The following is a 27415-nucleotide window of genomic DNA, read 5'->3' as shown; positions in this document are numbered from 1 at the left end:
CACAAACCAATCTCCTCGACGAATGTGCGTGAGGGTTTTTCTGGTCGTGAGCATTCTGAACTGTTGCTTCGCAAGCACTCTGTTCAGTTGCCTTAGATCTAGTATGGGTCTGAGACCCCCGTCTTTTTTCAGTACCAGGAAGTATCTGCTGTATAGCCCTCCTTCACTCTGAGCTTGAGATAAAGGCTCTATGGCCCCTTTGCTCAACAGTTTCAAAATTTCGGCTCGAAGTAGGTGGTGCTTCTTCTGTTTTTACCGTAGCTTCGACGCGCGTCACATAGCGGCGAGGGCGTCGGCGAAACTGTAGCGAATAGCCTCTTTCTATAATGTCTAGCACCCACTTCAAAACCCCCGGGTAGCCTTGCCCATGCATCTGCACGAATGGCTAGGGGCTGAATGCGGAGCGCGCTCTGGTCGCTCAGCGACAGAGGGGCTTCGGTGTGCTGTAACATAAGCGTCGCGCTTCGAGGCAGGGGGCGCGCTGATAACAGCGGGCAGATTGCCCGCGCTCGACTCCTTTGCGGTGGTCAACCGAGAGGGGAGGGCTGGGCGAGTCCCGTAGGACCTGTCATGTCTATGTGTGAATGTGGGCGCGGGATAGCGGGCACATTTACAACACTGAGAGCATTGTCCGCCTGAGCAGAGCGAATGCACGTTGGTTTTGTTTTTACAGAAACCTTGAGATATGCGGAACGTAGTGTTTGTGGGCACTGGGCAGTGGGCACATTTACCACGTTTAATGCGCAATCGACCTGGGTCGATTTCATGTGCGCGAGCCCTGTGTGACGGGCTGTGTTTGTGTGTAGGAATTTTTTGTGTGTAAAACCTTTTTACACTCTTACACTTTTTACTGCTCTCAGTGCTTTCTCCGATCCACTGTCAGTCCCACAATTCACCACGTGAGCGTGAAACTCAACTCCCATAGAAATTAATTGAAAATGCTCACTTTGCTGTACTGATTCTACGCCAGTGGACATGCAGCGTAAATCAAGCTTTAGGAGAGTTTATTTACACTTCACCTTTACTTAAAAATATTAATATTCTTTATGTAATTGAGTTTTTTTTGTTTTTGTTTTTTTTGTATCAGCCAGCAGTAACTGTGGCAGCATCTCCACAGCAAACAGCTTCTCGACCCCCTGCATCCTCTGGAGGCTCATTGGACAGTATGTTGGGTCTCCTCCAATCAGATCTGAGCAGACAGGGAGTGCCTACCTCCTCTAAGGGAAACTGTTCCACTTGTCAGAAACCAATTGTAGGACAGGTAAAATTCTTTAATAAATCCTGAATTAATCAGTAGTTTAACTAATCAGTAGTAGTTGTGGTCAATAGCCATAATTTGTTTTTAATGTTTCAATGTTTTCTTATTGGAGGTACTATCAAAGTATTTACTTAGGTCTGTAAGTTAAAGTATCATTTATTTTCTCCATAGAAAAACAGATTTTTAAAAACATTTTAAAGACAGACCTGTCATTATCTTTGGTTGTTAAGTTTAATGGTTTACATTAAATTACATTGAAGCAAGTAAATTAAATTACATACACTAGACCATTAATCTCAAAGAGAGATCCACTAGTCAGCAAAGTCACTGTAACCATGAAAAAAGAAATGCTCCCAAAATAGCTCGGCAGTGACCCCACGCCCACACTGAATGTGACAAACAAATATATGGTATTTTACGTTTATTGTAATTGACTTTACTTAGTTTTCTTATACCTATTTTTTCCAGTTTTCATAAATTTGCTTCAAATAGTTTGTAATGTTTGCATTTCATCTTTGAGCTAGTTGGTATGATTCATGGCTTAGAACTCTTTATTGAATTTTGTTTTAATGCCTGGAGAAAAGTGAATGAGATACAACAAAAAAGTGGATGGTCAATGTTTTACTGTGTTTATGTGCACTTCTCATTTAAATAACGATTGTTATTTAAAAAATGCATCTTCTTCTTATATCTCTTAGGTGGTAACAGCTCTGGGACGTGTTTGGCATCCGGAGCATTTTGTTTGCTCTGAGTGTGAGTGTGAGCTTGGCAATTGTAATTTCTTTGAGAAAGACGGTCGACCATACTGTGAGCCCGACTACTTCACCCTGTACTCACCTCACTGCGCACAATGCAACAAGCCCATACTCAATGTAGGTATACATTTCAGTGTTATATTCACGAGTTCACACTTACAAATAAGTCAGATAGAATAAATGCGTATTTGGCGTGCTGTCCAAGGAGAGGGCTCCGGGCTCGGTATTCGGCCCGAACCCAGAGTACTCCCCCCGTATTCCTGGCTGTGAAAGAATAAGCCAAGAGTGAGGAGTCGGGTTGGTGGAGGGATGCTGAAAACTGTCAAGGAATGTTAGGCGAGCTGACAGAGTGAATATATATATTTATATATATATATATATATATATATATATATATATATATATATATATATGCTTCCTCTCATGCTGATAGGGTAGACATGGTAATTGTTTGATGACAAGTTGATTGGATTGATTATTTGAACGTGCTTCTCCCTAACTTTTGTAACGTAAACGACTCTGGGTCAATGCGAATTAGCTCAAGAATATAGGGAATTTGGGAAATATTACTAATCATAACTCATGGTCATAATTCATAAATCGCATATACATTACTTTATCAATTTTCGGAAATACCTCGTTCTGTAACTGGTCTCGTCATCAGTCATTCGTCCAGCGAATAAATGTAAGATTATCAGTTAAGAAGGAGTATCCCTGTTTACAAACTCCAAGAAAGTTTATCTTCTGGCCACGAACATAAAACTTCCTGAGTTTATGAATTAAAACTACTCAAGGTAGTCAATATCGAGCTTGTAGCTTAGATCTTTTGATTTCATTGACTTACAAGGTGGGTTTTCAAACACAGAGACATTTAACCCTCTGGAGTCTGAGGATTTTTTTGGGCCCTGGGGGTGTTCTGACATGCTCTGACATTTGTGCTTTTTTCAGTTGCTTATAAACATATTAATGGCAAAGGTGTAAATTCACTCTATATAGCACAAACAGGACTACAATAATATGTGAGCCACATGTATGTACATGTTTTCATTTTTGAGAGAATAATGTTTATGCGTGGTTATCGAAAAAACTAAAAATTAAAGTTTTTGAAATAAGGCCACAAAACACATACTAAATATGTGGCAATAAGACTTTTGACTAATGGATGTCGTCGCCTATAGTTTTTTCTTCAAAATTATGTGAAAATAGTCTTGCTTTATCGTTCACATAAAACCATACATTGATTTAAATTGATGTAAAACAGTAGCCTGGCAAGCCAGACCTACATCAAGATGTTAAGTCTGGAAACTCACCATAGACACGCTCACTCCGAGGGGCGGGATAAACGCCTGTCTTTCAAATTCCCTCTGCACGCAATAGGACAGCGCTTCAACCAACCAGAGCGTTTTCCCAACAGCGGAGCTTAGTTGATAGATTCAACTTTTGCCATATCTGGCTGGCAAAACGACGAACACATCTTCCTTTTTTTAAGAATGACTTAAGTGCCGTTCTTTGCTCTTTTCTCAAAGAAAAACTTAACTCCAAGTCCTCCAGAGTCGCGGCCAAAGCCGATTCGAAAGACGTTGTTCTCCATCAGCAACTGCCGTCATTCTGTTTTCAAGTGGCAGCCGTCGCAACTCTGTCGTCATATGTTAAGCCCGCCCCCGCCTACTCTATACACGACGTGATTGGCCTGACCCAATTTAGGTTTTTGCAGCTAGAAGGTCTATTGAGAGTTGCTAGACCCACCTGGCTGCGAAATACATTTTGCTGCCGCTAGGGTGCGTCTAGATTTCTAGGCTAGTAAAACAGGTTTTGCTTGGAAAGCCAATATGCGAGGGGGCGTGAACGAGGAGTGGTTTACACCTTAGAATACACCCACTCTGCATAATTAGCCATTCATTCAGGTGTGACACTGACTGAGCCACAATGCAAGGACAAAAGATATATTTAGAAGAAGACTTATATTGACCATTTAAGATTTTGCTTACATCTATCTTGTAAATATGTTTTGCTATTTTATTAAAACGGTTACAATTACAACAATAATTACAATTTCAACAATATTTCAAGTGTACTCTTTCTTTGTAAAAAAAAAATGATTATAGGCCTACATTTTATCTATGTATTCATTAGTTTGAATATAACCAACATTGGAACAGCTAACATCTTAGTTGATGACTTTATTTTTGACAAAAATAGTATTTTATATATAGAAATTGCTAAACAAAAGCTTATTTGATGTGGCAGTATATTCTACAGTAAAAACTGTACCCAAATCTAGTCAACAAAATGTTGTCTTTCATATTTCGTCTGACTGTAACGTTGTTTTCATGAAATATTAGGGCATATTGTTAATTTGCAGTTTAATACATTGCTTATACAAATAGCCTACATTTTATTTCAACATTCAGTCGATGTTTACTTATCTCAGTATAGCAATGCAGTTTGCTAAAACATCATCATTCATTCACACACGCGATTTAAATTTAAACTGTCTTTGCCAGCTGTGGTAAACAGCGCACATCTCTGCCGTTTATTCATTCATAAACAGAAACCCACGTGAAGAAATTCACGTGAGAAGGAAAAAACTTACTAGTATTCCTCAGCTCGCTCCTCGATATACCCGCACTTCTGAGGGACATTTTCCATTAGTATTATTCCTCACAGCGCTGCAAGACGGTGTAAACAAGTAATGATCTAAATAAACTTGTGTGTTTTCTCGAGCTGATGGGGGCGTTCACAGGATTGCCTCAGCCATTTGCGTTTGAATAGCGCGCGCTCTCCGTGGGCGGGGCCGATTATAACGTAATGAGCTGAGATAAGCTCGACTGGAAACGCTCTCTTTTAATACAGATTTCACAAGATGAGAATATTTGTTTTTTATATAAATTACTTCATTTAAAAGAAGAGAATTCAAGCTTCATTCCTGTGTGTCTGTATGTCTGTTTGACTGAGTATTCGCAGAGTTATTGTTAATTTTCGGACGCGTTTCAGAATGGACTACACTGGCAGAGAGAAGGCAGAACTCGCTTCGTGTTTATTTTTCTTTATTTGGCAAAAAGCACAACACTTTGATTTTATTGTGAGTATACACAAAAATAATACACATTTAACAGAATCGATTGATGTATGAAACTCCTATGGAAAATCAAAGTCAACAGAGTATTTATGAGTTTCTTTTACACTAATAAAAAAAAAGCGAGCTGGTATCGCCGGCGATACCGTAGACCTCAGGGGGTTAAAGTATAAATGGATTTTTAATAAATGTACACTAGAGAGATTATATGAGCTACAATATAAACGTACGTAAAAATGCAAACAGTAAAACAGACAACATTTAACCAAACAAAAACTTAAAACATCGCGTGGTCAGAATAAATGAAATGAAATGAAAGAAAGAAAGAAAGACAGAAAGAAATAGAGAGAAGAGATAGAGGGTAACTTAATTCACAGACCTAAGAGCTGGACACCTGAAATCAGCTTTTAGAGAGAGATAACGTTACTTGCAAGATTCTGTGCTCTTTCAGTGTGGTGCCGGCTGGTTTGCGTCTAGCTTCGTCTTCTGGGTCGTTTCGCAAGACGATGTAAAGGCTCACTTGAATTTAACGTTACCGAGAAAGTTCAGATCATTTCCCTTGTGGCGGGGAAAGGCGTGTAGGAACTTAGTTGCAAAAGAACGGCAGCTTCTACATGACGCGGGCATGCGTCCCAGAGGAGAAGGCAAGGCCTGTCCAGCTGGTTGCGTTGGGAGGAGAAGCGCTGCGCGTGGAGGAGAAGGTCAGAAGAGAGGAAGAGTTGAGAGAGTTGAGAGAGAGTTTAAACTGAAGGTTCGGACTTTTAACAGTGTCCCGTGTACGCCTCCTTTTGCGTGGAGGACGAATCGGATCTTCTGATCTGAAGCGGGAAGAGGTTTCTTTGTTTGTGAAGAAACCCCCACTTTGACTGTCATGTGAGAAATCGAAAACAACATTCATATTTAGAAATATGGTATTTCCTGGAATAAATGCATATTATTGTACTTTGCAGTCAAGATTCGACTCCGACATGTTTTTCCCATTACATTGACACCTCAAATGACGTTTTTGCATGAAAGAAATACAGGGTTACATAATTTCCTCATAATCACTAGCATAGTGATTTTGATTAACATAATAACGTTGCATAGATACCTCAGACATTATCTGGCCAATTATACACACATAAAAATACATATCAAAAACATTGCTATTGGATCGTATGTGTGGACATGTCCGTTTCAAAGTCCACACGTGTGTGTGTGTGTGTGTGTGTGTGTGTGTGTGTGTGTGTGTGTGTGTGTGTGTGTGTGTGTGTGTGTGTGTGTGTGTGTGTGTGTGTGTGTAAAGTCACGCGGTGCTGCGGGAGGTTTCAGCACTAGGGAATTAACCCTAAGGTGGTCAAAACAGAAGCTCTTGTCTTCTCCTCTGACAAAAGAGGTTGTGTATGAAAATCATGATTCGCTAATTCAGAACATCTGAGTTTCATACAAAGGACATTTGTGCGTTTATGTGTGGTGACTTCTCAGTCTGGAATGTCGCATAGAGTTTCGTTATCTCTTTGCACATAGAGAGAAATGGGGGCTTGGAATGCAGAAACTTTGCAAGGCTGGGGGATGTGGTGTCATGTGTCTAGTTTACCCTCAAAAGGGCCATAAAGTGTCGCGAAACGACCATTTGTTGCGACTAGCTGGAGCCGATGTGTGATTTGTATTTGTTTGAAGCTCACCGCGTGGTGCGGTTTGTTGATTTTGAGGAGGGGGTCTGTTTGATAACCCCATGATTCACTTGATGCAGAACCCATCTGGCAGGATGTCGTTGTCATTGTTGCTACACTTTGTTTATGAAACATCATTTTAAGAATGGAGCTATAAGTTCTTTAGGAGCATGTTCATTTAATCCAACAAATCACAATGCTAGAGCAAGCATGTATCTAAACTCTTGCAACAATTTTTCCGGCAACCCAGTTCCTCCTCCACCCCAACTCTTCCTTACATTTAGCCCCTGTTTCCACCTGGTATTAAGATATGTTTTGGTCGAATGGATCACAAGTGGACAAGGGAGACATATCCATTTAAACCTGGCATTTTAATTTGTCTCGTTTGTCTACTTTCGACCGCTTCTGTCCTGATTACTTCGAGGGGAGCGTCTTTGGGTCCCTTTGTTTCAGTCAAGTTTAAATGCCATCTGACAAGCGCGTTTCCCAATAACACGTCCCACAATGAATACGCAGTTCAATAGGCGGTCTTTAGTGGCTGTTCGAATGCAGTCAACCACATGAGCGTTTCCACTGCGAAAGCAATCCGGTCGAATGCGTTTTTGAATACGTGGTCGAAAGTGGACAAGCTCAAAACTTTTTACTCTTTTCCACCTGTATTTAGCGTCGCCCACTTGTGATCCGATCGTCCAAAACACATCTTAATACCAGGTATAAACAGGGCCCTAGTTATTGTAAATATTACTTAAGTAAATCCAGGGGGTACTTGGGTTGCATCTTGATCTCCAGCCCTCAATTATGGACAGTAAGCCAAATCTTTTTACCTTCACTTCAGATCAAGGATAATAATAACATGCCAACTCCTAAAATTTATTTTAATGCTAGCTTAGCAATTCTCATTTGACTGGAGAGCAGAGACAACACGAAATCCTGTCCTGAGCTCTGTGATGAAGGAGCTTATGAATGACTTGTGAAAAAATATATAATAATTTATCTTGTTTAATACTTGCTATATCCAGCAAAGTAAACCATCAGATTGAAAGGTGATTCTCACAAAACTGATTTCTGCAAGCTTTTTTCGTGGTAAATTTAAGTGTTTTTCCAAAAAAGGACATTCCAAAAGGACATAAAAAAACAAAACAAATCAAATAAGGAGTCCATGAAATTCATAAATGTATAGTTTATGTGTACAGTGCAACAGCAAAGAGCTTGTTTACATTTTAGACAAGTCAAGTTGCAATACCGAACAGGACCACATGGAGATGCCAAAAAAAAAAAACCTGACTGCATATACCTACTACAGTACACGGATCCATTCAGAATACAATCAATATAACAGACTCGCGTGTGCTTACTGTACAACTCCTGTACGTCTCCGCAATCGTCTTCACCTTGATTGCAATCTTCATCCATCAAAACTTTACTAGTGAGATGTTTTTTTTATTTATTATTATTAACAGAAAATTATTTTACAGATATTTGAAAATACAAGAACAGACATAAATGTAACAAACAATTGCACACTAGAGGGGGCTTATTGTAGATCTAAATAAAGATATTGAAACGTTACACATTTTAAAGTTTTAACTGCTTTTTGTTTTATAAAAAAATTAATTGAGTCAATATAATGTTCCATTTATTTCTTGAAATATATAAAACAGTTTTTTGTTTTGGTTTTTTATACAGTGAAACTTACATTTGTGAACATGCGTGTGCTTACTGTACAACTCCTGTACGTCTCCGCAATCGTCTTCACCTTGATTGCAATCTTCATCCATCAAAACTTTACTAGTGAGATGTTTTTTTATTTATTATTATTAACAGAAAATAATTTTACAGATATTTGAAAATACAAGAACAGACATAAATGTAACAAACAATTGCACACTAGAGGGGGCTTATTGTAGATCTAAATAAAGATATTGAAACGTTACACATTTTAAAGTTTTAACTGCTTTTTGTTTTATAAAAAAAATAATTGAGTCAATATAATGTTCCATTTATTTCTTGAAATATATAAAACAGTTTTTTGTTTTGGTTTTTTTTACAGTGAAACTTACATTTGTGAACATGGAATTTTAAATAATAAAGAAAATGTATTATATAAACCTGACTGCGCTTGTCTCTACAGTTCTCCAAAAGACCAACTAATAAATGTTTCCATAACAACACAAATTGACCATCAATATTCTTTGTAATAAAATCACAAACATTTTGCCAAAATGGTCTTATGTGCAGTGCCTAAACAAATGAACCACCGTTTCAGGGCAACCATCACAAAAAGTGCAATTAAAATCAATATCTCCTTTGAATTTGACAAAGTAATGTTTCGCTGGGTAAATACTATGTATAATTTTAAATAATACCTCTTGGACTTTGTTTGTAATGAATTATTGTTTAGGTATAAGCCAAACCTTTTTCCAAACAATATTGTCCGTCAAACGATTCCATTATGAGTAAATATAAGGCAAAGGCACAATGTTTCTTTGAAATAATGCTCTTATTGATCTGTTTTGTGAGTTAAGGGAAAACAAATATTACCTACATAAAAACGTATTATGGGGAAGAACGTCTTTGTTTGACCGGTTTGTGAACACATGTGGTAAACACACCAAAGAATTTGGGTTTAAATAACCTCTGATGATGATGTAATCGGAATGTGCACGTCAGAGGCTATAAATAGATGTGTGACAGGTGTGCTCATCAGGTCGTTTTTTCTGAAGAACGTCCTGAACAGTGCACAGGGCCCTCAGTGCGGCAATGAAGCACAGCATCTCGTTCCCACTTTTTCAGGGAGCAGGGTTACAGTCAAGTAACCTGAGACGTTCCCTTTCAAAAGCTACTCTCAATGCTGCGCTTGATTTAAAGCGCTATAGACCTTATGCGCCAAAGAAACATGCGCGCAGCCATCTTTAGAATATTGTCTTTGAACTTCCGTTTTAGCGGTAGTAGCTCTGCATATTTCTATGGCATCGCTGTGGAAGAGTAATTTTTGTAATGCTGGTGAAGTGGATTTACTTATTGTAGAGTTAACGAAAGTTATCACGAGCATTGTAATCTTTAAAGCAGATGTCTTAACATATGTCAGTAGACCGGGAAGATTTTAAAACGGGCAGTTCATTCATAAATTCTTAAGATCGCTGTGGAAATACAAACCGGAAGACAAAAGACAACAAGCGCAGCGCTGAAAAGGGGCGGGGCTACATAAGGTCTATAGGGAACGAGAATTCCAACGGCGCTGCTGCACTGGAAGAGTCTGGACCCCTCAAGGTTGTGTAGTGTGTGCGCACAAACACAGGAAGGGCCTCAGACATGAGCTTGGGATGCCGACTCAAGGACGTGAGAGCCCGGAGTAATGTGAACATCCAAACTATAGAATCTGATAAATGTATGCGGATAGGACCAGCATCACATACTTGCTGCAATGGCCTCTTGCTAAAGCCCTGGAGGATGCAACCCCCTTGGTAGAATGAGCCCTAATAATAATAGTAATAACAATAATAATATGTTTCATTTACAGCGCCTTTCCCAAGCTCAAGGACACTTCACAATAAAAGTACAGAACAAACAATCAGTTCATACATAAATGGACAATAGACATTTGCCTAGTCCAAGAAATGAGCGATTGCAGTTGCATATCGCATTGCAATTGGAATACAAACAGAAACAAAAACAAAAAAAACAACACTATAACACTATTTACAGACAGCATAGAAGGTGGGCAGTTGAAGCAAAGGTCAGATGCAAAAGACTAATGGTACATAAGGAAACTTTATATTTGTAATACAGAGTTATGGAAAATGTTTAAGAAAAACATGTTATGACTGATAATACTGTTTAAACAAATGGGTTTTGAGTTTAGACTTAAATTCATGCAGCGTGGTTGTTGTCCTAAGAGCCAGGGGAAGATAGTTCCATAGCTTAAGGGCTATAACGGAGAAAGACCTGCCACCCATAGATGAAAGACGGAATCTCGGCTCACAGAGGAGTTCAAAGCCAGAAGATCGGAGAGGTCGAGGGGGAATATAAGGAGAAAGTAAGTCAGAGAGATAGGAAGGAGCAAAACCATTGAGTGACTTAAAGGTAAGCAGAATATTTTTTAAGTAATACGAGAAGACACGGGTAGCCAGTGGAGGTTGAACAGAATTGGAGTGATATGAGCAGATCGTTTAGTGTAAGTTAGCAATCTCGCGGCAGAGTTTTGAATATATTGCAAACGTGAGATAGAGTGTGCTGGTAGTCCATAAAAAAGAACATTACAGTAGTCGAGGCGAGATGTGATAAACGCATGTACCAGCGATTCAGCATCTTTTGGGCTGACATAGGGACGGAGTTTGGCAATATGGCGGAGTTGAAAAAATGCAGCTTTACAGAGTTGACTAATATAAGCGTTGAAGGTAGTGAAGGGTCAAGAGTGATACCCAAGTTTTTGACAGTGGCAGATGGAATAATTGATGTAGCTTCAAGGTCAAGTGTGGGAGTATTAGTTATATTTTTTTTGTTACAGATGGTGAACCTGTAATTAAGAATTCTGTTTTAGTCAGATTCAAACTGAGAAAATTGCAGTTTACCCAGGTCTTTAATTCATTAATACATGATGATAGTGATGTAGTCTGGTGAATAGAGTCCGGTCGGCAAGCAGTATATATCTGAATATCAACGGTATAACAGTGGTATTGAAAACCATGGCAGCGAATAATTTGAGGCAAAATGTAAATAATAAATAGTAATGGGCCGAGAACTGATCCCAGTGGAACACCTTGTTTGAGAATGACAGTGGGAGATTTATAATTGTGCATGGTGATATAGTATTTTCTGTCTGTCATAAGCCCCTTTCACACAGCGCGTTGATCCTGGGAAATTGCTGTAAAATTGCTAGAGTGCCTTCTGTGTGAACGCAAACACGTCCCGGGATTGATGCCGGGATCAATGCCGGGATGGGGACCTAGTAACATTACCGGGATCAGTCCCGGAACGCACACTGTGTGAACAAAAGCCACGACCAATGCCGTAAGGGGTCGAAGACGAAGCTTGACTGTGCGCCTCATAGGCTTAGGCGATAGCATCATAGTCTGCTTTGTGGCGGCCACCCCCGGTTACGGCCCCCATGACAAATGAACAGCTCCTCTGACTTACGCCACTGGCTAGTGCAGTTGACGTAAATCTGAAGAGCTCGAACTGGACACAGTAAGTGGAGTTTCACCTGTCTAAGCAGGATGGCAAAACCAAGAGAGCCTGCAAATCCCCAATCCTCTTTAGTGACGAGATAGCCATAAGGAAAACCATTTTTAGAGTCAGAAGATTGACCAGCGCTGACTCTAGTGGTTCAAATGGGTTGTCGACTAACCCCTCAAGGACCACGGCTAAGTCCCATGAAGGAACTTTGACTCTGACAGGAGGCCTCAGTCGCCTGGCTTCATGAATGAAGCGAGTAGTCAAAGGGTCTCCCCTCCAAAACCTCATCAATCAGAGCGTGGCAAGCCACAATGGGGGCCACAAAAACTCTGAGAGTAGCAGGATATGTGCCTGCTGACAACTTTTCCAATAACTCCAGCACTGAAACAATCTGGCAATGTTCTGGGTCTGCATGATGTGTTGCACACCCCCTTTCAAAGACGCGCCACTTAAGGGTACATTCTTCTGGTGGAAGGAACCCTAGCAGAATTGTCTCAATCACATCCGCTGGAAGTCCAGCATCTCTCAGCCGGTCTCCCTCAGGGGCCAGACATGAAGATTCCATAGCTCTGGCCGGGGATGGAATATCGTCCCCTGTGCCTGAGACAGAAGGTCTCTCCTGTTCGTTATCGCCCACGGAGAGCCGTCGAGGAGATATATTATTTCTGAGAACCAGACTCTGGTCGGCCAATGAGGCGCTATTAGCAAGAGGCATGACCCTTGTTGACAGACCTTCGCCAGGACTCCCAGGAGCAGGGCGATCGGTGGGATCGCATATAGATGCTTCTTGGGCCATGCATGGGCCATGGCATCCAGACCCAGGGGGGCTGGAGGAGTCAGTGAAAAGTAGAGGGGACATTGCGCTGTTTGAAGCAAAAAGGTCCACCTCTGCTTCGTAATATCTTTCCCAGATCTGACTGACCACATCGGGATGAAGCTTCCAATCCCCGTCTGTGACCTCCCGTCTGGACAATAGATCTGTTCCTACATTTGTGCTTCCAGGAATGTAAATCGCCCTGAGGGACAGGAACTTGTCCTGAGCCCAAAGCAGAACCTGTCACGCTAGTTTGTTCAAATGGCGCGAACGCAGTCTGCCCTAGCGATTTATAAAGGCGACTACTGCAGTGCTGTCCCCCCACACCAGAACATGGTAGCCTCTTAACTGCTGGAGGAAGTATTTCAGCGCCAGAAACACAGCCATCAGTTCGAGGCAATTTATGTGCCAGTCGAGATGACGGCCTCTCCACACCCCTTGAGCTGGATGGCCATCTAAGACCGCTCCCCAGCCCATCAGGGAAGCATCTGACGTTAGCATCCTGCAACGACAGCACGGATCTAGAGTAGGACCCAAGGTAAGGGACCGGGGTCTGAGCCACAAAGAAAGGATACGAAGGCCGCGGTGCGTAACCCTTATTCGCCTTTGGGGATTGGTTCTTGGATGAAATCCCCTGGCTTCGATGAAATCCCCTGAGCCACAACTGAAACGGCTGATGGACTCGACACGTGCGGGAGACAACCATGCCCGCTTGGTGACCGAGTCCCATACGAACTCTAGATACATTGTTCTGAGCTGGAGAATGAACGCTTTTTTTGTTATCGAGCCCTAGAGTTTGAAGATGAGCCAGGACGATATCTCGATGTCATAACGCAAGCTCTTGAGACTAAGCCAATGTCAGCTAGTCGTCTATGTAATTTCAAATGCGGATGCACTGGAGTTGTAAAGGAGCCAGAGCTGCATCCATGCATTTTGTATATGTGCGGGGTGACAAGGACATATACATATACTAGGCCCAATGAAAGAACCCGATATTGGTAAGCTCCGCCCAAAATAGCAAACGTCATGAACTTGAGGTCCTTGAGGTCGATCGTGCCAAACCAGTCTCTGTGCTGAATTTGAAACACAGTAATTTTGATTGTCAACATTTTGAATTTTAACCTCTTGAGAGAACGATTCAGACCGCGAAGGTCTAGAATTGGACACAACTCCCCATCTTTTTTGGGAACCAGAAAATAACGGCTGTAATAACCTGACTGTCTGTCTGAGAGGGGAACATGTTCTATGGCCCCTTTGTCCAGCAGAGTTTGCAGTTCTTGAACCAACAAGCGCGCCTGATCTAGGTTTCACAATGGTGGAAACAACAGCAGGGTGGCGCACAAGCTGTATTCTGTAGCCTTTTCTATTGTCCTCAAGACCCAAGGAGACACGTTTGGCAGTAGGCAAGGCAAGGCAAGTTTATTTAGATAGCACATTTCATACACTATGGCAATTCAAAGTGCTTTACATAAAAATGAATAAAAATAATCACAAAATAAAAGCAAGGAAAATTAAAAACAGCTATTCAAAATTCTTTACATAGAAAGGAATTAAAATTTCACACTATGGCAATTCAAAGTGCTTTGCATAGAAAATAAGCACAAAATAAAAGCAAGGGAAATTAAAACAGTTATAAAAGGAATGAATTAGAGTAAAATGAATTCAAGTAGTAAAAAGATGATACATAGAAAAAACTTCTCATCTGGCAAAACACCGGTGTATCTTATTTTGCATCTTTCAATTTCCCCAATTAAGTGGTTTATATTTCTCTCTTACCCAATTCTCAGTGCCATTTCAGTTTAGTTTAGAATCAAAAGGAAGAACACAGTGCAGTCAGTCAGATGCAGTGGATACAATACAGTGGATACTCTGAGATTTTCCCCAGTCGCTTCCACGCTGCCAACTTCTCTGAAAGGGGTATTAATTTTGACATAGCATCGGGTGACGCAGCGTCGAGTGATGCAGTCAATCAATCAATCAACTTTATTCAAGACACAGAGGTCCATAGAGACAACACAGTACAAATATATATATAAATATAAAACAATACAAAACATTTAAGAATGATGCAGATGAGGCATCATTAAAACATATACAGGCTTCAGGTCCAATGTTTCCAAAAGACAGATGTATGCCTTGTGTCACTCTTAGAAACATCAGCTATGGACACAATGATCATATTCTTAGACCCTGTCAGTCTGCACATGAATCTATACATACAATTTCTTAAAACAGCGTTAAAAGTGGGCACATTGTTAGACACAAACATTTCACTGGCACTACTCCACCTAGGAATTTTAAGCACAATTCTCAGTGCATCATTATAAGCCACTTGAAGTTTTTTTCATTTTCGACTCACTAAAATTACACCACAGGTGGGCAGTATACAGTGGAGTGCAATAGGTTTTGAAGAGTGAGATTTTAACATCAGGAGTGCACATGTGGAATTTGCGTGCCAGCATGTTTGCCTGCCCATACAGTTTTCCACACTGACGCTGCACATCATCATCATCACAGAGGTCATCTCTTATCACATGTCCCAGATATTTAACTTTCTTTACAACCTCTAGTGGTTCACCTGCCAATGAGAAAGAAGGATAGACACACTTCATATCCTCCTTGGTTCTGGCGATCAGTATCACACTCTTCATTGAGTTAAATTTTATATCAAACATTAGTCCATATTGAGAGCATATTCTAAGAAGTTGCTGCAGGCCAGCACTGGAGGGAGACAGTACCACCAAATCATCAGCATAAAGCATATGATTAATGACACTATCCCCCACCAAGCAGCCAGTTCTACAGCCCTTTAGCTCCCTAGATAAATTATCCATGTACAGATTGAATAGCAGCGGAGACAGAATTCCGCCCTGCCGCACTCCATTGGAGACATAGAAGGGTGTCGACAAACTCATCCCCCACCTAACTTGCATAGTTTGGTGAGAGTACCAGAACTGCAGTATCCTGATTAGGTAAGAGGGGACACCACACTCATGTAGTTTACCAAACAGTTTCCCATGATTGAAATGATCAAAAGCAGTGTCTTGTTGATGGGGGAAAGTAAAATGTCTTGTGTCCTGTAAAACAGCAGGAGTCAACTGAGCTTTTAACACCTCGCTGGAAACCGCTGCCCCCCATAACAGCGGTAGTTGTCCAGTCCAAATATCTAAAAATTCTTAAATCAAGATGTTCTAAATTCAAGAAATTCTTAAATCAAGATCTTTTACTAGATAAGTAAAATTAGATAGAAAATTAGAAAATTAAGTGAGTTTTTGCTTAAAACAAGCAAAATGATCTGTCCATTGGGTAAGAAAAATAATCTTGTTTTAAGTGCTTTAAAAGTGCTTTAAAAATGTATAGCAATAAAGTCTCTTTCAGCTGTTGCACAACTGTGCTCCAAACTCAAATATAGAGCAGCTGGGAAACTGTGGCATTGGCTGTACAGCCTTTAACTATCTGGAAAAGATGTTTGCGTGGGGGAGAGCTCTGCATTTTTCTAATGTCTTGTCTCCTGCTTTGTTGGGCGGTCATTTCATGAACGTTACATGTGCAGCAGCAGCATGTCGTACATGCTCACAGCATGAATGTATTGGCATTAGCAAGTCTCGGTTCTTACTCTGCAATAGCAGCTGCGTAGCAAAACTATTTCACCAAGACCTAAAACATTAATATTTCCATATCTATTACCATTACCAACCCAATCTCTCCAAGAGTTGTCATGACAGAATTACCTAGTTCTGGCATGAAACTCTTGATGGCACAGGCTGATAGGTCCTTACTCATTTGATAGCGTTCACATCATAATCTATATTGAGCAGCTGATTGGTTGCTGTTGCATCAGTGGTCAATGAGTTGCGGCTTAACATTTAAACAAATACCGGTTGTGTTGCGGTTAGCAGTCTACAGCACGCTTTCAGAAATCATTCACCTTCCCCAGCTCCACCTGTATAGATCTGCTGCAGGGGTTATTTCATGTATGTGACATGTGCAGCAGCAGCATGTCTTACATGCTCACAGCAATGTCTGTGAATGTATTGGTAGTAGAAAGTCTCTGTACTTGCTCTGCAGCAGCAGCAGCGGCATAGCAGATCTGTTCCGCCAAGACCAAATGCATTAACATTGCCATATCTATTACCATTACCATGCCAATCTCTCTGAGAGTTGTCATGAGAGAACTGCCATAATTAACTTTTTTTTTATCCTTCACTAAAGGACAAAGGTCTGCAACTATAGGGAAGGAAGGTGTTGGGGGATCTCCCAAGACTTATGTCCAGGGGCCTCGCAGGATCCAGCTCTGACAATGTATATCAATATTTTTCATGCGATTATATGAAAATGACAGAGGATCAGCTAATCTTAATGTGACCTAAGATTTGTTTTCCCCACTGTTCCCATTACGGCACTGCTATTTTTGGTGACACGAAATACAATCCATAAACCTTCTTCTCTGAGGTGAATTTATCCATTGTGCTCGTCGAAATAAGAAGTTATCACGTTCATATCTGTCAACTCATTCTGACTGTCATCAGACAAAAAGAGTTCCGGTCCGGAGATATTTAACTCACTGAAGAAAGTATACTTTTGGGGGGATTTCTAGGCATTGTATTTTTGATTTCTCACAACTTGTGTGCTTTTCCTGGGTGAGACAGAGTGAACTGTGGCGCTTATAGAGTCACACAAACGCACATGTTGCATAACAGTGCAAAGACCAACGCTAGAATTTTTTTATAAATTATACATAAAATTTTATATTGTATACCCCAGAACACTTGGAATATACTACACGTGTTGCATGGGATCATTCTGTGATACTTTTGTGTCTTTTTTAAAAAGCTTGATGCCGGTCACTATTCACTGCCATTATATGGATTAGCGTGAGTAGGACTTTTTTTTTTTATTATTATCCTTTTGTGGTCCATAAAAGAAAGAAGGGAATACAGCATTAGAACACAGAGAAAAGATTACAGATTTGTTGAGTGTTTTCTCATACAGTACATCGTTTTTTACTCCCCCTAAATGTGTAGTATGAAGTTGTTCATCCTTATTTGTAAATCAGTATCAACTCACATAGCTTAATGTATTATCTGACTCTATTCTTAACTTGTCCCTATTGTTCTACCTTTCAGAAAATGGTGACTGCGCTGGACAAAAACTGGCATCCAGAATGCTTTAGCTGTGTGAAATGCAGCTGTCCATTTGGAGATGAAGGTAAGGGGTGATGAAGGTAGCTGATTTCAGACCATATTTGAGTTTAAAAAAAATTAAGAAATACATTGAGATATTAATAAATCTAATAATTAATCATGCGGATGAATAGATAATAGTATGTGCAGATCAATTAATGGATACACTTTATTTTAAGTTGATGTAGTTAATTATATTACTTATGACGTACTAATAATTTTAATCACTACAATGTAATTACTACATGTACCTACCAGAGGTGGACAGTAACAAAGTACATTTACTTGAGTACTGTACTTAAGTACACTTTTTGAGTATCTGTACTTTACTTGAGTATTATTTTTTCTGGAAACTTTTTCATTTTAACTTCACTACATTTGAAAGACAAATATCGTACTTTTTACTCCACTACAATTCTGTCAAGGTCCTTGAGTAGAAAGTAACATCAGTCAGTGGATGATTTTGGTTGCAGGGGTTGCATTTTGGTTGGAAATGAAAGTCGGGTTTACGTCAGAACCCTGCATCTGATTGACATCAGAACCCGACATCAGATTGACGTTGGATATTGATTGAAAATAAAAGTAGGGTTGACGTCAGAACCCGACTGATGTTGGTTTCTGACGTCAACCCGATTTTCATTTTCAACCACAATACAACGTCTGTCCAATGTTGGAGATCAACGTCAATCTGACATTGGATTCTGACATTAACCTGATTTTCATTTTCAACGTTGGGTTTGGTTTTCTAAATGTGAATTTTGTCACTTACATATTCATACTAAAAAGCCAAAAAACTTTAAATAGGGCAATATTTGAGGGAACAGCCATTTGGGTGTCCGAAACCATTGTGGACGTTATTGAGTGCACTTATTCAATCTCAAATTCAATCCCACTACTGGAACTGTGTTCTAGAAATAAATGTGATATTGATATGAGGGTAGGTATGCAGGCATAGATTCAGAGGCATACAGTACTTTAAGTATTACATACAACAATGCAACAATAATAAAACAATGCATTGACATTTACTTTTTACTTTTGATACTTAACCCTCTGAGGTCGAGAAACGCGCCGACGCGTTTTGCTGGATTTTTTTCACATAGCAGCAACATAAACTTAAATTACTCCGTCATTTATGGTTATACAGAAAAAAGAAATATAAAAAAAGAATCTGTGATATTTCTACTTTTGTATGTGTCCACTTACAATCAAATCAAAACATTGTGCTTTTGTAAAATAAAGAAAATAAACAGGGTGTGCGTTCTGCCTCTCCGTCGCGGTGAACTTTTTTTTCTTGAGCACGTCTATAAACTGAAACATAACTCAGCGAATCCTTCTCACACATTTATGAGCCATACACCTTTATACACATTTAAGTGTGTACTTTTAAATGATCAGATTCAAACTGAAAACAAATATTCTCTGTTTAAGTAATTTGTATAAAACCAACAGGATGTCCAGTATCTCAAACGCTTGCTAATTATTTTTTAATTCGACACGCCCACTCGCGCAAAAGAGATTCACATGCAAATCTCCACATGGAACGCGAACGCCCTCGTTACCTCAAACACAAAACACCAAAACACTTCACAAGTCTCTGCTTTTCGTCGAGTTTGGAAGACACGTCTGAGCTTACATTGGATTTACATCAGAAGAAGAAGAACGCGATTTGAAGACAAGAAAGATGTAAGGTAAGAAATTCTTACTTATTAGTTTATGGTATTGTTGCATAAACTTCACATTGCAGTTGAACTGTTGCTAGATATATGGTGAATATTATACTATTTAGACCCGTGTTTACTGTTAAATACTGTTTGTGGATATCTGCTCAAACATAGATATGTATAACCATAATGTTTAATATTTTGGAGCGCGATCGCGTTTGAATGTAGGCTATCATATTTTGGAGCGCGCTGTGGGTTTGAGTATCATATTTTGGAGCGCGCTGTGGGTTTGAATGTATCATATTTTGGAGCGCGATTGCGTTTGAAAGGAAAAATGCACCAAACATTAGGCTTTATGTTTTTACTATTATCTCATTTCATATCATCATAACGAATGGAAACATTTGAAGTAACATATGATAATCAATATATTTTTCTCTAGCGTAGTTGTTCTTGAAATCTTTTGGAAGATTTAATTTATTGTTATTATTATTTTATGCAGCACTGCGTAGCCTATGCCTACAAGGCCTATATTCATGTTCATTATATATTGTTGGAAACGTGTGTGTGTGTGTGTATTCTGTGAATTTTAAAAAGAAATTTTAACCAGAAAAATCTAAAATCTATTCCCAAAATCGTGCAGCCCTATAGTTTCTCTTGATATCAGTATGTTCACAGTTTTTTTCTTTTTTTCTTTCTTTCAGGGACCAGATGCAACTGAGTCCTGCTGACTTCAACATTCACATGAGTCTCTGTACATGAACATGGTAAAGTGAAAATCAAACACCTTGGAAATGAAAGGTATGTTTTTAGGAATGGCACAAAGGTCTCTGTCTTTGGATCATTGTTTTCAATGTGCTCTTTTGTCATTTGTATTTTTGGATTGTGTTGTGTTGTAAATAAATCCAAACAATCTAAAAGCCATTCTTTTTTAAATCTCCTCATTCTTTGTGCAAGGTTGCTCTGAATGACAGGGCCTGATCGCTCCTAATAGGGCAGTTAGGGGAGTTTCTTTGTCTTTCTCAGGTGTAAAAGCTTACATATTCATGAGATGATCACGCCCCTTCGCATATGGCTTTGTCACACAAAACACGTCTTAGAAATTTTAAATCAATATATTGTCTTATCTGAATGAGCAGTCAGGGTGATTTTCACATAGTTTTGGAGCAAATATTCTAGGCTATGTCATACAATTTTCAAAAGTCTTGTGAAGAAATAATCAGTATGGGTTTCATGGCCTTATTTCAGTGAGAATTTTTTTTTGTATTTTCACAAACCACGCATAAATGTCATTATCTCAAAACGTACTCGGTTACTAACGTAACCTCGGTTCTCTCTAGAAGAGGGAACGAGTACTGCGTAAGATATCTTACGCTAGGGGAAAATCCTTTTCCGCGAGATATTGAAGCCAAAAATTATCCTTAATTTTGTAATAATGCAAAACGCGTTGCAGCAGCAATGCAGACATAGGCGAGACAGCTCGCGCGCCTATTGGCTGCTCTGCAGCAACTGCAGCAGCCTATCGAGCGAGGCCTGGCGTGACGTCAGACCCAATCAGGGCACTTCGCGCCCGCTGCGTCACGTCCCGCCGAAATGGGCGTGGTCTAGGCCTATAAATATCACTCGCAGGCAGCTATTATCTGGTTTTTCATCATCGAAGCAACCAGAGCGTGTGCATGCACGGCAAGATACGCAGTACTCGTTCCCTCTTCTAGAGAGAACCGAGGTTACGTTAGTAACCGAGTACGTTCTCTTACGAGAGGTCTCTCGTACTGCGTAAGATATCTTACGCTAGGGGACCCAATGTAAAACGCCGTGCATGCTGAGATCTGACACCAAAGACCCAAGGGCGAAAGCCCGGGGTACATATAGTGCACAATCACTCAGTGAACTCACAGGGAGTCCGGGAAGAAGGAGGGGTGCAGCCTCACTTTTCCACATAAAGTAGCGTCGATGGGACGCGAATTTCATCATACAGACAGGGCGGGGTACGGCCTGAACTGATGGGGAAAAATGTGGGTCTTACACAGTTTGCCCAGATTTATACTGTCGAACATTGAGCTGTGCTCAGCAAACGCAGCATTCTGAGCTGAACGCATCAGGTCAGATAATACTGGTAGTTTAGACCGACAGCAGCCTGGCCTGCAGGGCGGGAACCTCTAGGTTATAAAACCTTATAAATGTAGACGGGGAGGCCCAGCCTGCCGCCATACAAATATCTTGCAAGGCAATCCCACTTGACCAGGCCCACGAAGAGGCCATGCCTCTTGTGGAGTGCGCTCTGACACCCAAAGGGCACTGCATGCCCTTGGAGGCGTATGCCAGCGCTATAGCATCAACTATCCATCTGGATAGGCTCTGTTTCGACGCGGCTAGTCCCTTAGAACGTCCGCTAAACGAAACAAAGAGCTGTTCCGTCTGTCTGAAAACAGACGAGCGAGACACATAAGCTCGTAATGCCCTGACTGGGCAAAGGAGGCTCGCGTCTCTTTCCTCATCAGGGACCGGTAGGGCTGACAGAGAGATAATCTGCGCCCTAAACGGTGTGTTGAGGGATTTTGGAACATAACCGTGCTTAGGTTTGAGTATAACTTTTGAGTCATTGGGCCCAAACTCCATGCACGCCGCGCTCACAGAGAGCGCGTGCAGATCCCCTATGCGCTTCACTGAAGCGAGAGCCAGCAAAAACACCGTTTTGAAAGACAGGTGTTTCAAATCGATTGACTGTAAAGGCTCAAATGGCGCACCTTTCATGGCTTCCAGAACCGTAGAAAGGTCCCATACGGGGACTGAGGGAGGTCTGGGAGGATTCAGTCTCTTAGCCCCTCTAAGGAAGCGGGTGACTAAATCGTTCCTTCCTATTGACTGACCAAGCGTTGTTTCTGAGAACGCTGCTATAGCCGCCACATAAACTTTGAGCGTGGAGGGGGCCCTGCCCCCATCCAACAGCTCTTGTAGGAAGGAAAGCACCTCCGTCACATCACAGTTTGTGGGTGACACACCACGGGCTGTGCACCAGCCCGAAAACACTGACCATTTCGAAGAATAGAGTCGTCTTGTAGACGGAGCTCTAGCCTGCGTGATCGTGTTTAATACTCCTTTAGGGAGTCCAACATGTACCCGTTGATGGCCCAGACATGAAGGGACCATAGTTCCGGGTGAGGATGCCAGATCGAGCCGCGGGCCTGTGAGAGGAGATCTCTCCTCACTGGTACTGGCCACGGGGCAGTACTTGCTAACTGCATCACGGCTGGGAACCAAGGTTGGTTTTTCCAGAACGGTGCTACCAGCAGTACTGAGCATCCTTCTTCCCTGATCCGTTCTATCACCTGAGGCAGGAGAGAGACGGGGGGAAAAGCATAGAGCGGGCGGCGGGGCCACACATGGGCCAGCGCGCTCCTGCTCTTGGAGAAAAATTCTTGACAGTGAGCGTTTTCTTGAGACGCAAACAGGTCCACTTCCGCTCTGCCGAATTTCTTCCACAGCAGTTGGACTGTCTGTGGGTGTAGAGACCATTCGCCTGCCGGAACATTGTTCCTGGACAGTCTGTCCGGTCATAAATTCAAGATCCCTGGCACGTGCGCTGCTCTGAGCGAGCGCAGGTTGCACTGAGCCCATACCAGGAGGCGTTCTGCCAGCCTGTACAGTTTCTCGGATCTAATGCCGCCCTGGCGATTTATGTAGGACACCACAGACATGTTGTCCGAACGGACCAAGACGTGGTGACCTTTTATTTGGGGACAAAAACGTGTCAGCGCGTTGTCTACTGCCAGCATTTCGAGGCAGTTTATGTGCAGGAGCTTCTCCCGTTCTGACCACTGGCCGAAGAACGGTCTGCCCTTGAGCAGCGCTCCCCATCCCGAGGTGGACGCGTCCGTGGACACCACTTTCACCCTCGAGGAAGTCCCCAGGCTTACACCTGATTGGTACCAGTCGTTCGCTTTCCAGGGTTTCAGAGCTGTAACGCATTTCTGATTGACCCTGAGGCGAAGCAAACCGGGTGCCCACGCTTCGCGTGGGACTCGCGCTTTCAGCCAAAACTGCAGCGGGCGCATGCGGAGCAGACCCAGCTGGAGCACTGACGATGCTGAGGCCATGAGACCTAGCATCTTCTGAAATTTCTTGAGCGGGACAGACGCGCCGCAGCGAAAAGAGTTCGCTGTGCGTCGAATGTCTACCGCGCGCTGTTGTGATAGTCGCGCTATCATGGATAGTGAGTCCAGTTCTGTGCCCAGGAAAGATATTTTCTGACTGGGTGACAGGGAGCTCTTTGCCCAATTGACACTCAGACCCAAATCCTCGAGGTGATCGAGTAAAATGGTCGTGTGTTCTATGAGCACTGCGCGAGATTGCGCTAGAATCAGCCAATCGTCCAAATAGTTCAGCACTCGCATGCCTCTCATTCTGAGGGGTGCGAGCGCCGCATCCATGCACTTCGTAAATGTACGGGGTGCTAGGGACAAACCGAACGGCAGGACTGTGTACTGATATGCCTGGCCCTCGAAGGCGAATCTCAAATATCGCCTGTGACGTGACGCTATCTGTATTTGAAAATACGCGTCTTTCAGATCTATTGACACAAACCAATCTCCTTGGCGAATCTGCACAAGGATTTGCCTGGTCGTGAGCATCCTGAACTGTCGCTTCACAAGCACTTTGTTCAGTTGCCTTAGATCTAGTATGGGTCTGAGACCCCCGTCTTTTTTCGGTACCAGGAAGTATCTGCTGTATAGCCCTCCCTCGCTCTGATCTTGAGAGAGAGGTTCTATGGCCCCTTTGCTCAATAGTTTCGTCACTTCGGCTCGAAGTAGATGTGCTACTTCTGTTTTTACCGTGGTCTCGACGCGCGCCACATAGCTGCGAGGGCGTCTGCGAAACTGCAGCGAATAGCCTCTTTCTATAATGTTCAGCACCCACTTCGAAACCCCGGGTAGCTTTGCCCATGCGTCTGCATGGATAGCTAGGGGTCGAATACGAAGCGCGCTCCGCTCGCTCAGCGATGGAGAAGCTTCGGTGTGCTGTAACACAAGCGTGTCGCTTGTGACATTTGAGGCATGGGGCGCGCTGATGACAGCGGGCAGATTGCCCGCGCTCGACTCCTCTGCGGTGGTTAACCGCGAGGGGGAGGGCTGGGCGGTTCCCGTGGGAACTGTCATGTCTATGTGTGGATGTGGGCGCGGGACAGCGGGCACATTTATCACACCGAAAGCATCGTTCGCTTGCGTGAGGCGAGTGCACGTTGGTTTCGTTTTTACAGAAACCGTGAGACATGCATAACGTGGTGTTAGTGGGCACTGGGTAGTGGGCACGTTCACCATGTTTGAAGCGCAACCGATCTGAGTCGGTTTTATGTGCGCGAGCCCTGTGTGACAGGCTGTGCTTATGTGTAGGGATGGGCACTGGGCAGTGGGCATTCTTACTACACATGAAACACCATCGGCCGTGGCCGGGACACCAGAAAATACACTCTTTTGGGGATTTATCTGGGTAGCCGTGAAAACGGCATTTGTGTGCAGGCAAGCGGGTGACAGAACCGACTTGTTGGCTGCAGAAAACACTGGAACAGTCACATTTTCTGGAACTGGACGAGCGAATAGCTTTGGTGTGAGTCCGGCCGCAGCGGGACTGGAACACCGTCGTTTTCCTAGCTGTGCTAGGACGACTTCGGGGCCTCGGGCTTCACCGTGATCCTAGGTCGCGAGCCGCGTCCTGCGGGGCGGCGACCGGATGAGCGGGAGCGCGGTCTCGCGCTTCTGGCCTGGCGGCGCTGTGAAGTGGAGGCAGTGGACGGTGGCTGTGGCTGTGAGCTCTGAGCAGACGGTTTCGCACGGCCTGCTGCAGAGCTGGAGCGCTTCGGGAGGAAGTGCTTCATAGCCTGAGACGCTTTCTGTACCTCTGCGAATCTCTCCGCGAAATCCTTGACGGAGGATCCAAAGAGGCCTGTGGCGGAAAGCGGGGCGTCGAGGAACGCGGTGCGTTCGGACTCGGCCATTTCCGAGAGCGTCAGCCAGAGATGTCTCTCAGACACGGTGAGAGAAGCCATAGTCCGTCCAATGGCTTGTGCTGCGGACTTAGTAGCACGAAGAGCGAGGTCCGTGGCACTCCTTAAGTCCGGCACGCAGATCGCGTCAGGTCCTTCCTCATCCAGCTTACGGAGGAGATCGGCCTGGAAGATCTGGAGCGTTGCCATGGTGTGCAACGCTGACGCAGCTTGCCCGGCGGCGGAGAAAGCGCGGTGGAGCAAGCTTGACGTCGTGCGGCAAGCTTTAGAGGGTAGAGCCGGCTTAGCGCGCCGTCCAGCGGAGGGCGGGCATAAGTGGGCCGCTATCGCCTCTTCAACCGGCGGCAGCGAGAGGTATCCTTTGTTCTTGGCATCGTCAACGGCGGAGAATGCCAAAGAAACAGCATGACGCACTCTAGCAGAATAGGGGGCGCTCCAGGACTTGGCGACTTCTTCGTGTAACTCAGGAAGAAAGGGCGCCGGTCTGGACACAGGCGAAGCGCGCTCCCCAGGCAGGAAAAATCCATCCAGCCGGTTGTGAGCGGGCTGCTCAGGCGAAGACCACTCGAGGCCGAGGCTCGCCGCGGCCTGTGCGAGTACTCGCATGAGTTCCGTCTCAATGGAAGCTCTCTTGCCTGACGATGTGCGGGCAGGGGGTGCGGGGTCCTCAGAGCCCGCCCAATCCTCACTGCCTGACGCCAGGATAGAGCAGGAATCATCCTCTCCCAGCAGGGCTTCCTCATCCGCGATATCAACGGAAGCGGCGGCAGACGGCGGCCGCTGTCCGTCAGGAAGCGAAACAGAAGAAGCCGGGGAAGCAAGCGGGCGAACCGGCGAGCTTTGGCAGCTGAGGGAGGGTTCCGGGGCCCGCTGGGCACGGCGCTTTTTACGGCGCGACGCCGCGGCGGGCGGGGGAGCAGTCTCGGTGAAGACGGCTAGGCGAGTCCTCAGAGTCGCCATTGCCATCAGCTCGCAGTGAGGGCATCCGCCGTCAGCGAGCGCGAGAGCTGCATGTTCCTCACCCAGGCAGGAAACGCAGATCACGTGGCGGTCCCCGTCGCTGAGTGTGGCTCTGCACGAGCCGCAGGAAGGCATCTTTAAAAAGACGCTAGCTCTTTTAGAAATGTGTGTCGCGGCGGCGACACACACACACAGAAATACAGTGTAATTAAAAGAGAAGGATATAAGCGCCGGAAAGCGCAGCAGGAAGGCAGGAAGGCGGCGCGGCCAGCGACTTCAGTGACTCGTCCCGCTGAAGGTGCTCTCTCTCGACGGCGCGGCTTCTAATCCAGCTCCAGCGATGCGTGTGCTTCGCTTGAAGGATGAAAAATCAGATAATAGCTGCCTGCGAGCGATATTTATAGGCCTAGACCACGCCCATTTCGGCGGGACGTGACGCAGCGGGCGCGAAGTGCCCTGATTGGGTCTGACGTCACGCCAGGCCTCGCTCGATAGGCTGCTGCAGTTGCCGCAGAGCAGCCAATAGGCGCGCGAGCTGTCTCGCCTATGTCTGCATTGCTGCTGCAACGCGTTTTGCATTATTACAAAATTAAGGATAATTTTTGGCTTCAATATCTCGCGGAAAAGGATTTTCCCCTAGCGTAAGATATCTTACGCAGTACGAGAGACCTCTCGTAAGAGAACTACAAACTTTTACATACATGCTGCTGATATATTATTGTAGCAGAGTTTGTGCTAAATACAGTGTAATTAGACTTTAGCCATGAAAATGTCACTAGTAACAGAAAAAAACACAAATGTCAGAGCATGTCAGACCACCTCCAGGGCCCAGAAAACAGCTCAGACCTCAGAGGGTTAAGTAAAACGAGTACTT

At 43.4% G+C, this 27415-nt stretch overlaps 1 protein-coding gene across 3 annotated transcripts in view; it reads left to right on the top strand.

Annotated features, from left to right (window-relative positions):
- LOC309485778 (transforming growth factor beta-1-induced transcript 1 protein-like) overlaps nt 1-27415 on the top strand; it is a 173793-nt gene that overhangs the window by 91283 nt on the left and 55095 nt on the right. For all 3 annotated transcript variants that reach the window (XM_082152817.1, XM_082152815.1, XM_082152816.1), the window contains 3 exons: nt 1088-1261; nt 1957-2130; nt 17860-17941. In XM_082152817.1, the coding sequence (XP_082008943.1) occupies nt 1088-1261; nt 1957-2130; nt 17860-17941 (430 nt within the window). The remainder of the gene's footprint in view (nt 1-1087; nt 1262-1956; nt 2131-17859; nt 17942-27415) is intronic.

This window comes from Leuciscus leuciscus, assembly GCF_965113295.1.
Source record: "Leuciscus leuciscus genome assembly, chromosome: 21".
In the NCBI taxonomy this organism is placed as follows: Eukaryota; Metazoa; Chordata; class Actinopteri; order Cypriniformes; family Leuciscidae; genus Leuciscus; species Leuciscus leuciscus.
The sequence above is the reverse complement of the archived record's forward strand: the minus strand, read 5'-3'. Positions and strand labels throughout refer to the sequence as shown.